Source organism: Struthio camelus, chromosome 24 (genome assembly GCF_040807025.1).
Source record: "Struthio camelus isolate bStrCam1 chromosome 24, bStrCam1.hap1, whole genome shotgun sequence".
Classification (NCBI taxonomy): Eukaryota; Metazoa; Chordata; class Aves; order Struthioniformes; family Struthionidae; genus Struthio; species Struthio camelus.
Genome location: NC_090965.1, coordinates 9,744,030 through 9,761,265, shown reverse-complemented (window position 1 = coordinate 9,761,265; position 17,236 = coordinate 9,744,030). Strand labels below are relative to the sequence as shown.

The window sequence follows — 17,236 nt, the reverse complement described above, 5'->3', positions numbered from 1 at the left end:
CATGGGATTAGGTATTTTTATACAGAGCAAGTAGGACAGATAGGAAAGCCTGCAATTCAGAGGCAAGTTACTATAGTACTTAATTCCGCTATATGAGCAATACTATAAGCATTGCATCAAGAAAAAAAGGTTTTCCTGCTGCTGTTAAATAAGCTACAAACCTGATTTTAACATACCTCTGGCTAGGTCTGTGAAGGACGTAAGTATTTGTCTTTTTAAAATTCAGAGGATAGCATAAGCAGGCTGTTAGCCAGTCACCTCACTATTTTGTATAGCTTAACCACCCATTATATATACCCATCAACATTTCATACCTTATCTGCCAATTAATATATTTTAAAAATAAATATTTATAAATTTAGCACATTAATGCTTCTACAACAATCCTTTTCAAACAAAAAGCATGTGTATGAATGACATCTGAAGATCTCAGAAGGCTAGAATAATGGACAAGAATAATTTTCATTTATTCATAGGTAGCTTTTTATACAAAAGTTTATCAACTTCCAATATGAAATAAAATCATAGCAATTTTGGCCTCAAACTTATGTTATTAGGATTTTTTGTCACACATCAAACACAATGCATTAAAGTCTGCATTAAAAAGTTATCTTCCAAAGAAACACTGCAAAATATGAAGCAAAGCCAAGGCAATAAATATTTCAAAACATTATTCAGCAATTGAATACCACATCTTTGGAGTTATTGGTACTTCCTTTCTACTTGATAGTACCCACAGTGCTAAGCAGTTTTCACAAACACAGTTCTCCCTGCACCACAGCATTTACAATCTAATCTCACTGCAAAGAAGATTAGTGAAATTACTGAGCGATAATGGTTTCGGCAACCGAGGTAAAAATACTTCACTGGCACTTTTGGTCAGCTGATTTCTGAGGAATTCTTTAGACCAATAAAGGATGAAACAAGCCATTAAGCATCATTCCACAGGATTAATATAGGATTCTGTTTCTCTCTTACATAACAGGATTTTGAAATTCCTCCGAAGTACATGCATTAGGAGGAAATCATTTCTACAGATCTAAAACTTCAGGGTTTAGTTATTTCCTGATAGTTCTGCGGTTTTAGAGGAAATAAACTGGATATTAATCCTCTTGGATGTAATGAGTAGTACCAGCAAACTCTGTTTCTGTTTATTAGCAAACCTTCAACTTGGAAGAAGGTCACTGTAAACTTGGCACATAACCAAAACAAAGTTCTATATACTGGCAATGAAATCTTTAAACAAAGGGGAAGGATTAAGTAGTTTGGGATTTGGATGTTTTTTGTTGTTTTTTTACTTAAGTAAAAACTGTGTCAAAATGATTTAACAACTCACCTATGTCCTTCGGTTTTTTTATACATCACTTAACACAGGAGGCAAATTCTTAATCAGCATGTTAAACAAGCTACACTGACTTCAAATTATTTGTGAACAGTTTGATTTTTTTTTAATAATATCAGCAGCAGAAGAAATAACATCCATCCATCCATATATCTCATTCAGCTGCAGGATACAGCTGGTAGGTCACCAGCTGTGAAAAGATAAGAAATGTGCCAAACTAAAGCAGCCTCCATTTCTACTTCAATCATATTTTTGCTGTGATCTTTTAAAGAGACTTGCAAGAAAAAGGAAAACTGATGTTGAGGCATGCACTTTTGCTTTTTGTTTTGATTCATTTTTAAGAGAGTGATTTTCTTATTCAGACTCATTAAAGTTTTACTCTGGACACAACTCAGCTGCTACGTGCTTTTTTTTTTTTTTCTGAATTCAACATGCTTGTGCAAGACACAATGTAAAATCCATTAACTAAAGAGTGGCTATAACTAGAGCAAATAATCAACAGACAGTACCTTTAAAGAGGCTTTCTATATTAAATTAGATAGTAAACCATCTAGTCATCTAAAGATAATTTTGACTTCATTTTATCTCTAACTTGATTTTGTTAAGAACAGAACACACAAGCACAATTTTTTCCAGATTTGTGTATTAGTTGCCTTATCTCTTTCTCCATAATTTTTTACTAGTTTTAATCACCACAGTAAGTTTATTTTCAAAGATTTACAAGAATAATGCTTTACGCTTTACACTAAGTCAGGTAATATTTTTTCTTAGGCTACGAGGAACTAAAACTGGTTTAACTATTTGCTTCCACCCAGTAGCTTGATTTTATGAGCTGAGAAAGAGATACCTGCACTTACTGTAAGACCCACTTATTTGTACTGAGGCAGGTTCAAATATCTTAGCCCTTATTTTAAGTTTCCTCACTGAAATCTTATTGGTCAGACATTACAGGCTGTGCATCCTCTCTCAGTACAGACACTGTGAAGGACAAGTCCTCAATTTGTGGCCAGTGAAGACTGAGAACTCTTAAGTGACCTCTAAGGTGTTCACAAAACACAGTTAAGAAAAGCAGATAGATTTAAAATGGGCTTAACTTTGCTATACTAGATTTAGTGACACTGACACGGGAAAACAACTAGAAAACAACTCAGTGACACCGACATGGGAAAACAACTAGAAAACAACTATGAAACCACATACACAAACAAGTTGAAAGTGCTTTAAAGCAAAAAACTCTTTCTGCCCTAACATCATTTCCACTAACAGCTTAATTTGAAAAACTACATCACCATATCAAGCAGTAATTAGGCAGCTACTTTAGACGGATTTTTTTTGTCTCATCTGTTCTTTAATCAACATGACAGATTTTTTTAAACGTGTTTCTTCTAGCTAAGCATAAAATTGCTGCATATTTTACTACGTGCCACTCCCACCTTCATAACAGCATCTGTTGAAATAGCACTCTGCCAGCATTTTAGATCTGCAAGCATTCAGTTTTGGTATTAAGCAAGGACCCTTGAGGGGGCACAGACAGCTATTTCTTACCTCCCACCCCGAGGCAGTATTTCCTAAAACACTTGGCTCTGTGCCCAGAAACCTATTATTCATGCTCCTGCCCTCCCAGCATTTTTCAAGACCCCCACACCATGCCTTAACACCTTTTCCAAACAGAGGGAAGGACGAGCCAAGACCACAGCCTTATGCCATGGCTGAAAGGGATTCCAGAACGCTACAGGAAGAAATTAACAGCCACAGACCCCCCCCAAGCAAGGCCAGAGGCTAGTCATTACATCGGACTCTTTCCCAAACACTGGCATGCCTGACCGCACACAGAACACGTGAACGCCGACAAGCTCTTTCAAAGGGCCAACAGATGAGCCCTGCCTGGCAAAATGGATCTTCAATCATATGCTAAGATCCCTCCTGAATACTAACATAGTCCTTAATAGAAGGGACATAGATTGAATCCCAAAATGCAACAGCAATCACCGAAACACGCTCTCAAAATCTAACTATTAAACAATCCCAGTCCAATGGAAATGAGTTTCTCCCTAAACATTTTAGCAAAATCCTCTAGCAAAGGCATTAGGGTCATTTCAGTAGAAACTGAGCACTCAATACATGCTTTTATGTTTCTACATTCAGAGCTAGCACATACAGGCTATACCACAAGGTACCCATGGTCATTTTTCAGCACAGTTTCTGGCTGATGACTGCACAGACCTCCTGACTTACATTTTAAAATTCAAAATGGCCTTAAGTGCCCTTCATAGCTCACAGGAACTGGCAGATGTTGTATACCTCAAACTGTATTTGGTTACCAGAATGTAAACAAGACTGGAACAAACCAACCATTCATTTTTATTTTCAAGAAATCAAATCTTTATTCAGATTTGTATTAAGTGAAACGTCTAATGTCTAGGCTTTAAAAAAAACGGTGTGGGGTTTTTTTTGGGGCGGGGGGCAGGAGACAGGGAGGGCAGGGGGATTAGCTATTCTTTTAAATGTCTACAAGGTCTAGTCTATGATGCATCCTAAGATAAAGACTTCTGAAAGTATTTTTACATCAGCCCATAAGGGTCCACAGAAACCTACTAAATGTTTTAAATCTGCAAACCAAGAATCCAAGATGGAATAAACCACTCATAGCAAAGACTCGTGTTTTCCAAGTGCATTTTTAAATGACATGCATTTTTTTAGTGATCGTAAGAAATTTTTTTCCTTCTTTAAAAATATTCTTTATTTCCTCAGTAAACTTCATAAATCAACCATAGAAACACCCAGATTGTCTCATATTATGCAGTTATCTTCTTTATAGTAGCATTTGCAGTGGTCTTTGAACAAGGTCATCATCGCATGCCATTGAAGTAACCTAGCACACTACTACTACATATTATCAACTTGTGTGGGAAAATGCAATGCTTTTACCAGTATTGAATTAGACACAGATATTCAGAAATACATTTGTTGCACCTGTGTCAAATGTCACACTTGAACAACTGCTAGGCATATCACAACAGAGAAATAAAAAACTCACTGTGTGAAGCAAACATTTCAGGCTTCACAGCAGTTAAGATTTTGCAGAGCACACCAACATCCCCATGTGGTTGCAGCCTTCTGCAAGCATGCAAGTATACCGCACCACTCCACCACACCAGCAATTACAGCATGTTCCAGTAACTCCTGCATGTGGCTTCCTCCTGGCTACCTGTGCAGTGCCAGCCACAGAGGAAGGCCTCCGCGAGGAGGCTGCAGATACTCTAGTGAGTTATTTTAAGGGCTTCCCTGACAAGCTGGTCCTTACACCCTTTACGATTTCCATGCTCTTCAGTCCTGGACAGAGCCATATGAAGGACAGACGGAAGGATTTCCAGGTCCCCACTGAGAAACTTAAGTGAAATCTAGTGGTGTATGGGTATTCACAGCTGTAGTGTTTTCTGAGCAAGTTTGATGGAAATGTCTAGAGAACTCAGATTAGGGGAATAGATTTTAATATTTACAGTCAAAAGTAGACTGCTCACACTCTCTCCCCTCTATGCTCTGACCTCAACTGAACACACTTCAAGATTAGAACTTTACCCTAGCAGACATGCCTGCATGTGTAACGTCTACCTGGCCTACAAAAATAAGTTTTAAGTAATATACAGGACATGAGAAAAGAGTTCCAATGTCTTCACTTTGGAGAGCAAACAAGTCAGATCAAAAAATTTAAGCATTTATGTCTCCCTGTGCACAATTCTTAATTAGCGCATACATGCCACTAAAATAGTGAATGTTGTAAAGGGTTAGGCAAAATCCAAACAATTTCTGAATCTTGCTGAACATAGACTTCAGTGTCTTTTTCTGCCACATTACCCATGCCTGAAAAAACACCTCCTGTTATCATTGATTATTTGCTGTCATTTAACTCCTTTTACTTTTGTGTAGCAAGACAAGAAATAAATTCCTCATCATAGTCTTCCATACAATTAGTGCATACTCTTTGTCATCCCTCTTACTTGTTTCCTTTGTGATTTAAGCAATTCCAGCCTTCTCTGTCTCATTTCATCTGAGCTTTTCCAGGCCACAGATCATTGTCTTCACATTTCCTTTGCTTCTGCATTATTTGAGATGAAGTAAGCAGTTATCCTGAAAATACTGTGTAATAGTATCGCAGTCTTCTGTGAATAATAGCTTGTTACTTGCCTCCTCCATGTTCCCTACTGGACCCAGCCTGGCCTGCAAATGTCAGCTCAGGTACATGCAGCATAATTAGCCTGCAACATGGACAACTCATGTATAAAAACCTCAGTAGTTAATTATAGTAAGAGTTCTCCAGCACAGACAAGGTTATTCCTGCTGGCTTCTTCTAAAGCATCTAGTGCTAGCCAGTGTTAGAGAAAGGTTATGAAATGGGTCCCAGCCCTACCTATTTCTGTACAAATGCAGTGCAACTATTATTGTATTAAGGTTTTGGTTCTCATGTTAGAGTACTACCTTGCACTTGTAAGACAGCGTTTTCTCCGTTTCCACACACAGCAGATTTAACAAGAGACAACTTTAGTAGTAGATAACTCGCAAAGATCACATTAACCTTGTTGATTGTCTTTAACACCTTTATGAAAGAATATTATCATACAGATGTAAATAATGCATTTCCAGACAGTTGTACAGCAAACAATACTTCCAATATTTATATAAAATCTATAATCCATATAAGACATCAGCTGTTACAATCTGATTGTATTCATTACTGAGTCAGTAATGAAACTGCACTGAAGTAGAACACAGTGAGACAAAGAATCAGTACTCCGGTGTACCATGATCTGATAGAGCTAGAATTCAAGTTTTACAATTTGTCAATTTGCTATAGATAACCAAAAAGATATGGTGATCCAGAGCTTAAAGGAATTAACTGTTCTACTTACATATATCATTAAAATAAATTGCTCCACTGTAAATTATACAAGTGAGACTGCTATTCAGCAAGTGAAAGTAACACAGGACTGATAGTAAGCACACTAATGATTTTCAACTTGAAGAAGTTAAATTCATTAGGAAGCTGCCAACAATTCGTGAACAATTACTTTTGTGAAACAACATTCATCTTGAAAAGTAGTTATAAGCAAGCATTTTTGCAGTTAGCTATGAAAACATGCCTTAATTGTTGTCAGAGAAAATCCAATGTTATGTCTGGCAACCTTGGTGTGCTTTGCAAATGAAACTGCATTTCTACATGAGATTATTACTTTTACACTTTTACATTGCATTTGCATATGACAAAAAAGCACAATGACATAAGTTTGAAATAAAATCACGATAATTTTCTGTTTATATTGAAACTGAACTGATCACAGAACATGGCTACATGCAATCACCAATATTTGCATCTCAAACAGCAGCACTGAGGGGCAGCTTGTACATAGATTTTAGTAGCCAACATGGAAAAAGTTAACATAAGCCTCACAGCGTCCTTGGACTTGCTGTATAGCGGCAATCTCCTTTCCTCCATTAATGCCTGGACAGTCTCCTTATTATAGACAAACACCTTCTCTAGGATACTCTCCCTTTCACCAAAAGGGTATGCTCTGGCTCTTAAAAATGACTGGGGCTTGGAAGCCACCCCAACCTATTCAACTACTGCCAGTACGTCATCAGGGAGCAGTTCCCGTTCCCACTGTGACCCACGGAGTCTGAAAAAGATAAATTCAATATAGATTCAAATACCAATTAGCAATTGAGAAGATGAATTACTTAGGATTCTGCTTTCAATGACTGGCAGAACAGATCAATATAAGTCTGCAGTCTTCCTACTGCATTTTACCCTCACTTTCTGTTTAGCACTGAATAAGGAATTTACTCTCAAATACAGACAAAGAGCTCATACACCTCAATCTAGATCTGGTACTCTTAAGAAAACTGTTTCCACCCAGGGAACGGAATATGTGATTTAAGTAACAGCCCATGAATATGAGATTTCTTAAAAGGAGACATAATTAAGCAAAAACAAGAGCCAGAAGAATGAATTTAAAGACCTTAAAACAGCAAAAATGACAACTAGAGTAGCTCTGTCAGCTGTCAATTTGAATGGGAAATTCTTGTTACATTTTTAAATTTTCGTACCAATTATCAGCTAAAAATATCTTGAGGCAGGTGCTACAATAAAGGAGCATAGTATATAGCAAGTTACACAAGTACAGTTTATTTCATGACTCTTCCATAGAAGACAGTTTAGCTTAAAAGAGTGCTTCCTAAAAACAAAATACAACTTAAAATCAGAAATTGAATATTCTGAAAAGGATAAAGAAATGGTCATTTTCTGCAAGTGACATTCTTGGCTGCCTTTAACAAAGTACAAGACAAAAGTTAAGAAATCTGTGGTTGAAGTTATGGCTTCTAATAAGAGTTCATGTTTTATTTCATTCTTGGCTTCATTCATGTGGAAAGTAAAGCATCCTGCCTTTGTAGAGTAGCAGCAAAATGACAGTTTTAGGATTTTAAAGTTAGTTTTTTGCTGGCACATAAGCCTCTGCCTTTTCCTCCCCCCTCCCCCTCCCTTAAACTTGCCTTATTGCAAGCAATGTAAGTATATATTTAAGACTTTCAATTAAAAAAGCCTACCTGAATGAGAATGCTTCCTTCCAGGAATAACTGGAATACTTAGTTGTACTCAGGTGTTTGACTGTTCAGTACTACTGAAATTTCATCTCCCTAAAATGGGAGATATGGACACAGAAGAGGTGGTTTTGGAACCTGGCCAACCAGAAGAACAGACTGTACTGCATGGTCCACTGCCAGCTCTAAATAAATGCTAGGTCTTATGCTGTGCTATTCTACTAGGTCTCTCCTGAGAAATGTCATCAATGAATGATACAGGGAAGAGAATGTCTCTCCCAAAGCGAACAAAAAAGTACAAATTAAAGCCATGGTGGTAACCAGCACAGTAGCAGAAGGCGTGTGATCCCTTGTTATCATTCTGAAGCCAATTGTTACTATGAAAGAATGAAATAATTTAAGAGCATGTATGGTGAAGTCATGAACACAATACTCACTGAGTAAAATTTAAACAAAGGAGTACATTCTAGGCTAAGAATATGTTTACATAAAGATTAATATGAGAAACAAGATGACAAGTTACATACACATACTAAGACTCCATCCATTGGCAAGTGGTTGATAGTCCTCTGCATCCACACATCTGAAAAGCAATCTAACAGCTTTTTATGCAAGGTGGTTGTAACAAATTGCTATATGACATAACTTTGCTATCCCCAATGCTCTGAAGAAGTGACTGTATAGCAAAAAGTGTTTCCTGTTCATTATTTCTTTTTAATAATCAGACTTCTGCCCAGTTTCATTAATCTAGGATAACCTACAGATTTATGAATGGAACCTTCAATGCTTTTTTTTCTTCTTAACCTGTGGTAAAGTGAATCAATATTTCCATATTTTGATTTAAAATGAATCAACAGCTAGAGCATTCTCAAACAGGAAGGCAAGCTTTTGAAGCCAGCATCCAGAAGCCCACCACCTAATGCATATCAACAGCTTAAGGACTTGAGTTGACTTCCTCAGATCCTTAGACTTCCTCCGACTAACAGAGTAACACAGTCTGTTTAATCACTGAGCTGGCCTACTGCCAGCTTTCTGAGAAACACTGAATTAGGGTAATGCCTTTCCTCAGAGAGGCAAAATTATCCTGGTGCGTATTCTGATCTCTGTTTTAACATGGCACATTTAGAATTCATCTGATTTTGCAAAAACAGCCTTTCAGTGCTGGGTGCCCTCCTCTCTGCCTTAATTGCCAAACATGCAAATGTTTACCCCCACATGGAAGCTTTGAACCTAGCTCAAGCACAAAAGAAAATGTAAATGAATCTTATACTCAGCTTCAAGTATTATGTCTCAAGTGCTGATCCTGGTCTGAGTCACTGTATTTGTCATCACTGTTTTCATTCATTCTTCAAAGAAAGGACCCCATGCACAAGCTGGCTTTTAAACATACCTATTAACTCTTTCTAGTAATGGGCACTTTATGGATTAATTATTCCTATGCAGTTTCATAGTGATGTGAGAAAACGTATCCAGTAATAACTTTGAATTGCCTTATGGCCTTGAATTGTCTTACAGTCTTTTGGAAAATTTGTACTAGATTTTGATCTTCAGAGAATTTTGGTAAGAATCTTGAAAATAGTAAGGCTGTATCTTAAGTCCCAAGAAGATTACATGATTTAGTGAAAGATACTGGCTCAAAAGAAGAAAAAAAAATCAGCTTAGTGCTCAGAAATTCAGTTCCATCTGGATGCAGGTAGGCTCATCATCACATCTCAGTATTTTTTTGGCTAAATTTGAATGCCATACCTGACTAGTAGGTACATTTATAGGATGAATTTAGTGCTCAGAAAGACAACAGTTTGACTTACTGTAAGCAAAACACTATTTTTCCCCTAATGGAAACAGAAGGGCCAAGAGCAGTGTCAGCTAGTTACAAAGCTTATGGTACTAATTGAAATAACATCAGACATGGACACCAGCCATCATTTGGACACATACACAGGTGAGGAGCTTGAAACCAGCATTTAACAAACGTGGCTAAAATACAATGTGCTGCATTATAAAGAGGCCTATGCTAGCATGCATGCACATACACACGTGCAGCACAAAGAAACCTTATTTCTTTGTATTGCTATTTTCCTCACCCGACCAAGATGAATTATTCCAAAAGGTATGGTTATAATTTTAATCACTGACTGGAAGGAAACCTAGAGATATTTGACTTTTATTTAGACAACTCAGATCCCAACATCAGTTTAGGCATGTTGGCAGAGAGCTTAGCACAGACATCAACCACCTGTGTTGAAACCTGGCTTCCTGCAGATTTTGCTGCTTTGGCCTCTACTGTTAGAGTTAGTACCAGAACTAAGAAGCTTATAACTAGCCTGTACATGCCCAAATTAGACCTCAGTCAGAAGAATGGCCATTACACCAACAAATCCCTGCACTGATAAGACACTAAACCTGAGTCTGTGGCATATAAATCATTCTCCTCAGCAAATAAGAATAAAGATAGGAAAGAGAAGGACAAATTCCTAAATCAACAAAATGGTCCGTGATTTGTGATGTGCAGTTAACAGATGGCATTCAAATTAGCATTCATATCTTTCAAGTGTCTTATCAAACAAGACTAAACAGCATCTTGAAATTGCCATTTTAAATTCACTACAAGCTTGTTAAAAGTACCACAGACAGATTTCACTGCTGTCAACTAAAGCTGCTGTCTTTACTGAAGGACATCACTGCTTGAAATAAGGCATGTCCAGTCTACCAATGTATTGTTAAGCGCCTCTGGAACACCTACAGTAGACTTTACCTCAAAGATGAAGCCCACTCTTAAACACAGAAGTTGCATTGCCTGAATTATGGAAGCAGACAACGAGCATCAAGGCCTTATAAACGTCCTAAAATCCAAAGACAAGGTGACAAGTTCCTCACTGTCAGGCGGAGGACAGTAGGACACGGTACATACCCCTCCACAGAGTTGAAACTCTCTCAGGCTTCTGTCCTAATAGCACTCAAAATTGATGAGCCATCAGGCACACTAACACCTACTGACAAAGGCACTCTTTCTTTTAATAGGTAGACTGACTTGTAAGACAGCAGTTTTGTTTTCATTTGCATGACTGGAGAAGAAAATAACATGAAACAGCACATTAAAAATCAGTAACCAACTGAAGAGTTTGTGAGAATTCAGACATACTATGAGGATACCACAGACCCCCACCTCCACAGACCTTAACTCGTTTCATCATAAAGATCTACGTAAATACATGCATCTTCAGGGCTGTATTCCAAAGGTCATCAGATCAGGATTATTCTGGATCACAAGGGATAGAAGGGAAGCCAAATTCAAAGTTACACATCTTTACATAGAATGCCTTGTCAACAACTTTCCTAATTACAGATACCCTAGTTGAACCACTTCCACTGAATGCAACTGTGACATTAATGAAAAAAGCTTTAAAATACTGTATTTAAGCAAATTATAAGCCTAACACAGTAAGTTACTGTAAAAATCATCTGACGTGATAAGTAAACTTGCTGTATGTTTTAGTATGGAAAAAACTACTCTGCAGCTTGAATTTGATATATTCTAAAAGTTATAGGAAATAAGCATAAAATGCTAGCTCTTTTTACTACTCAAATTGAACTAGCCACATGCAAGTTTTGCTACCGTCAAGTCACACATTTGGCAAAATAATGCATTAAGCATGAGCTTAGAGGCATCTTAGCTCTAAAAGAGAAACAACCTCCCCACCGCCCAGCAAGAGAGCACAACACTTTCTCATGCCACTGATAGAAAAAACACACAGGAAATACTGGAAAAGAATAAAGATTTTGTGAAGGTTCATCATGATCAAAAGATTTTGACTTTCCATAAATGAAAGCTTCAACAGTATTGTGAACACAAACAAGATGCAAACAATAGACATTCCAAGGTTCATTTCTGCTCCCCAGCTTTCAGAGGATGTTGAAGGGTACATTTTGCAAACAGAATTCAATAGCAAGTGAGCCAGAACAGGTCAGAACAAGGGCCTCGCTAGTAAAACTCCCATCTTCAAGGCCAGTAGTAATGAATACCAAGGGAAAGGAAAGAGCATAAGCAAGAGGCAACAGACAGAGCAATCGTATCCGTAATACAGGCTCCTAGCAATCTGCTGCCACAAGCTTTTGGGTTCACGGTTGCATCCAACAGCACTGTACAATAACCAGCAAACCTAGCCTCCGTTAATTCGTCTAATCACTTTTCAAATTATTATGCTTCTTATAGCAAATTCTACAAAGTATATTTTATTTAAAGTTATAATTTCACAACATAGCACCTGTCTTGTACTGGAAGAATCAGTTATTACTCTCTACTTATTCTCTTTCCAAGTCATTTAGACCTCCATCTTATTCCCCCAGCCCATAGCTTTAGAAAATAAACAAAGGAGGATAAGAGCTACAAACTATTAATCTCTTCTCCTACCGACAACATTCTGTGTTTGATTGTCCTCCTTGCTCCTCTTCACCTTTTCTAGTTCAGAAGTCATTCCAAAATTATTTGCTGTTAATTTAGTTTTCAATGCCCTAAATATTTTGTATTTTCAATAAGAGAAAGTAACACACCACTGCGCAGTTGATAAATTTGTATGACTATGCTAAATAATAGGTCTTTGTAAGATTCCAGTAGTAGCTTCCTTCAGTTGAGGAAACTATTCATAAATTTCAACCAGTTATTAACCCACAGGAGAATTCACCTCTTATCTTCAAGCAATCACTGTCACAGGAACATTTGACAAGACCCTTTATTCAAAGCCTTTTGATACCTCGTTGAAAGTCTATCTGAAGATCCAGATACACCAAATTACTTTGATTTGATGAAAGCAACTGGTGAATCTTCAAAGAATTCTAACATACTTTCCTCCGCAGGAGCAACGCTAATTCTCATTACGTGATGCTTAGTTGAATGCCCAACAGTTTTGTTCTTTAACCCTAGTTTTAACCAATTTGCTGGAATCAGAAATCAGCCCTGCTGATTCCCTGCACACCCCAGAACCCTTTTTAACCTAGCACCATATTTCCCATCTTCTATCCCTTCCATAGGAAAGATGACTTAAGGAACAGACTACGTATTACCATTTAAAGTATTTTAGCATCTCATATTTGAGTCCCTAGAACTCCTAATGAATACCACCTGGATCTGATACAACGAATAGTAGCAGATTGCCAATTAGTTCTAAAATCTTTTCTGTCAGTTTTAATTTAAAAGTTTGGGATTCTCCACAACAGAGGGAAGCCTCAAAGTAAAAACCTCTCTATTTCCCTTCCAAGTAAACATATGGAAAACTGATTTGGTCATCTTACTATGGTTTCATCTTCCATGAGCTTTCCCTTTCTCAGAAAGTTTCTATTATTGTTTTATATCTTAAGCAGTATGCTCCTCAAATTTTCTAGCCTTTCATTTTACATTTAGCTTGCAGCAGGTTGTGTTCTATTTTCCTCATTTGGACAAGACTTCCAATTTTGGAAGTAAAAACATCTCCCAAAGCCTACCAGGCTTCTGTAAGTGCTTTTTTTTTTTGCAGGTGATATAAATCAGGACTGAGTGCTCCAGTCTCTATATAGAGGGTAATTTTTACAGGTGATATAAATCAAGACTCTGACCACTAATGAAAAATTTTCTTCTACATACAGATTGGAGCACTCAAAGGAGGAAAATCTGACATAATTAAGATATGCACTACCTAAAGTCAAACAGTACAGCCCAGCAGTTATGAAAGTACAAGGAAGATAGGCATTAAACAAGCAGAAAGTATAATACTATACATGTCAGTCATGAATACTGATACCAGTTTGAGAATCAGAAAAAAAAAGGCTTTAAGAAAGACAGTTTCTTTAAAATGTATCAAGCTCACACATGGAGCACGCTGACTTGGAAAGCCTTAAATCTGAAGCCAGCTATACTGCGTATGAATCATGAGCCCACGTGAAATGCAAGCACCACTATTCAACATTGGCTTGACTTTTAGTAAGAGTGAGGATGGGATTTTAACTAACAATAGCAGATCATTGTGGTATCTGAGGTGTACTAAAAATTAATACAAATCTAGGCAGAAGGCTTTAGTTTGTTTGTGGCGTTTGCTCTGTCTCCGGATGACTTCCTCATTTTCCAGAAACAGGCTCACCAAACCCGTTCCCATTCTCCTTAGCCCCGACCGCGTAACACTTAGGATTTACCTGACCCGAAGCAGTTCGCACAAAGACCCCGACAAGCCCCTGAAAGAGCCCTTCTTCAAGCGGCGAACGCTGGAACCTACCGAGACCGGCTGCCACAGGCGCCGCGCACCCCGCGCCCACGCGAGCCCCACGCCGCGACTCCGCCAGCTCCGCCGAGCCCGGTGGCGGCGGCCCCCTCACGGCCGCGCCGCGCCCAGGCAGCGCCACCGCCGCGGCAGGCGGCGCGGGGCAGGCGGCCCCCGCCTCAGCGACGCCCCCCGCCCGGGGCCGTTACGGGGGGGGGGAGGGGAGGGAAGGGCCCGGCCGCGCGCCGTAACGGTCGCCGCGCGCCGCTCGCTCGCCCTGAGGCGGCTTCCCGCCGCGCGCGCGCCGCGGCCACCCCGGCGCGGCCTCCCGCAGGGCCCGCGCGGCCGGGCCTACCGCGCGCCGCGGCGAGGCGAGGCGGGCCGGGCCGGGCCGGGCCGGGGGCGGCGGGCGGGCGGGCGGCGCGGCCTGCGGCGGCCGGCTCACCTGGGCGCACGGTCTTGAGGCGCACGGGCTCCCTGAAGTGGCGGATGACGGCCAGCGTGTCGCGGTGCGTGAGGCCGCTCACCGGCGTGCCGTTCACCTCCAGCAGCACGTCGCCCGGCGCCGGCGCCTTGCCCGAGAGCAGCGCGGGGCCCGGCGCGCCCTCGCCGCCGAGCGCCAGGCGCCCCGCCAGGTAGGGGAACTCGCCGCGCTCGGCGCCGCCGCGCAGCAGCTCGGGGTCGGGGCCCGCCGGGCCGCCCCACGACACCACGCACTCCTGCACCTTGCTCAGCCAGTGCCGCTTCTTCCGCAGCGTCTTGGACATGCCGCACCATGGGGGGGAGGGGGGGCGCCGCCGCCGGCCGCGCCGCCTCCCGCACCAGCCGCGGCTGCCGCCCGACTGCCGCCCTCGGCGCGGCGGCGCCCGCCCCGCCCCGCCCCGCCCCGCCAGCATCGCCCCGCCCCCGCCTCGCCTCGCCCCGCCCCCGCCAGCATCGCCCCGCCCCCGCCAGCATCCCCTGGCCCGCTCCAGCCCCGCCCGCGCCGCCGGCTCCGGGGGGCGGGGCTTGGGCCCCGGGGGCGGGGATTCTGCCGGAGCCCCGCCCCGCGCCCCGCCCCGGGGCCACCGGCCCGGCACAGCTCGGCACGGCTCGGCACGGCTCGGCACGGCTCGGCACAGCTCGGCACGGGCTGGTACGGCTCGGCACGGCTCGGCACGGCCCGGCACGGCCTGGCACGGCTCGGCACAGCTCGGCACGGGCTGGTACGGCTCGGCACGGCTCGGCACGGCCCGGCACGGCCTGGCACGGCTCGGCACGGCTCGGCACGGGCTGGCACGGCTCGGCACGGCCTGACACAGCTCGGCACGGCCTGGCACAGCTCGGCACAGCTCGGCACAGCTCGGCACGGCCCGGCACAGCTCGGCACGGCTCCGCACGGCCTGACACAGCTCAGCACGGCCTGGCACAGCTCGGCACAGCTCGGCATGGCCTGGCACAGCTCGGCACGGCCTGGCACAGCTCGGCATGGCCTGGCACAGCTCAGCTCGGCACAGCACGGCTCAGCTCGGCACAGCACGGCTCGGGCAGGCCCAAATGCTGCATGCATTCGGCAGGGCATGCAGAAGTTCAGTACAGCAATTAGCTGCTGCCTGATACGAGATCATGTGCAAGGTGTTCAATACTAAAATAACAGTTTTTGGGAGCACAGCACAACTGTTTAACAAATTAACTGTTAATAACTAGTAACCACAGGAAGGTTAATTCAGAAGCAGTGTCACCACCACTCTAAAAGCTGAAAGCCTTTGAAAGCCTAGTGGTTCACATTTCAAATGTCTGTGCCCATTCCCCTCAAGCTGCTTTTCTCCTGCTCGGAGGCGGAATCGCACTGCAAACCTTGACGACGCGGGCTGCAGCCCCCGCTGAGTCTCGGGGCTGTGTCACAGCCCGGAGCCCTGAGGAGGTGCCGCCATGCCGCGGTTTGCAAATAAAAGAGGTACGACTTCGCATAGCTCAAATACTTCCTTCTGCGGCGCAGGAGGAAATGGAGAAGCAGGTCTCTGCAGAGTCCAAAGGATTTGTTTGCTGTGTTATAAAACAATGGGTGTTTGTTTCTGTTACTGTGTCCCTATTACTGTGTTCAGCTCAGTTTGCACAACAGAGCACATTACAAATAATTATTCTGAACACTGAAAGTTTTGCAGCGGTAAACAGCAGCAAGCAGTTAATTTCCCTGTTGTACAGACACCATTAAGAAACCTCCCTAGAAGAGACAAGTATCAGTAGCTTCTGCTACTAGGTGTTTTCCAGTCCTTACAGACTGCTCTACCTCTACAGGCCTGCTCCTCTCTGACTTCTACAGCAGCGCTTACCAGAAAACCAAAAACGCTTCCAGAGAAGTAAGAACAACTCCAGTCTTGCAGTAAAGTCGTGCTTCCTGGGGTAAGTAGCATAATCCAAACTTGTTTGGAGGCACTAATCCGGCACGACCTGTTCACACTGCTCCCCGCACATCCGAGGTGTAACGCCTGCAGCATTAATGGAGTTACACCACGCACAGATCTGGCTCATTGTACTCAGTGCTATTTGAGGTATATTGGGCTGTCTGCCAACAGATGTGAAAAAAACTGCCGCAGATAGATTTTCTTTCACACTTGCAGAATGAAAGCAAGAAGGCTGAGAGCTGCATGGAGCTGGGGTCTGGACATTAAAAGGGACACGGTCACATCATTTAAAACAGACCTCCAGTATTTTCTATAGGAATTGTGACACCAGAAATGATCCATAATTTATTACTTTGAGAGTGGCCTATGCCAGATGCTGCAGAGAATGCATGCAGTCGTTCACTAATTTCTGTGTACAGCACAGAAATTTCAAGGAGGAGACTGGTGTCTTTTTTGGTTCCAGAGTTAGTAGCTGATCTAGCCCCTTAAATAGAAGGCTTATACCCCCTTTATCTTATGAAAATGTAACTCAGACTTTTCACTGGTTGAGATTTTCAAACCTCGGAGTAGGATCCCCACTGTACGCAGCTGAAATGTGTCCAGCTTTCAGAAACGCTGAGCAACTTGAGGTACCACTAATAACGAAGGCAGGTGCTGCGGCTGCTGTTCCTTCAGTGAAAATCCTGTTA

General features: G+C 42.2%; 1 protein-coding gene across 13 annotated transcripts in view; it reads right to left on the bottom strand.

Moving 5' to 3' along the window:
- The window catches only part of MAGI3 (membrane associated guanylate kinase, WW and PDZ domain containing 3), a 106,335-nt gene that overhangs the window by 75,799 nt on the left and 13,300 nt on the right, over nucleotides 1-17,236 (bottom strand). For 11 of the 13 annotated variants that reach the window (XR_011136241.1, XM_068918631.1, XM_068918620.1 and 8 more), the window contains exon 1: nucleotides 14,609-14,930. The exons of 1 other annotated variant lie outside the window; for it this stretch is intronic. Coding sequence is in view for 11 of the 12 variants with exons in the window: in XM_068918631.1 (XP_068774732.1) it covers nucleotides 14,609-14,930 (322 nt within the window). In the remaining variant the exon portion in view is untranslated. Of the gene's footprint in view, nucleotides 1-14,608; nucleotides 14,965-17,236 lie in introns of those variants that run through there. One more of the 13 variants, XM_068918627.1, reaches the window with a different exon arrangement.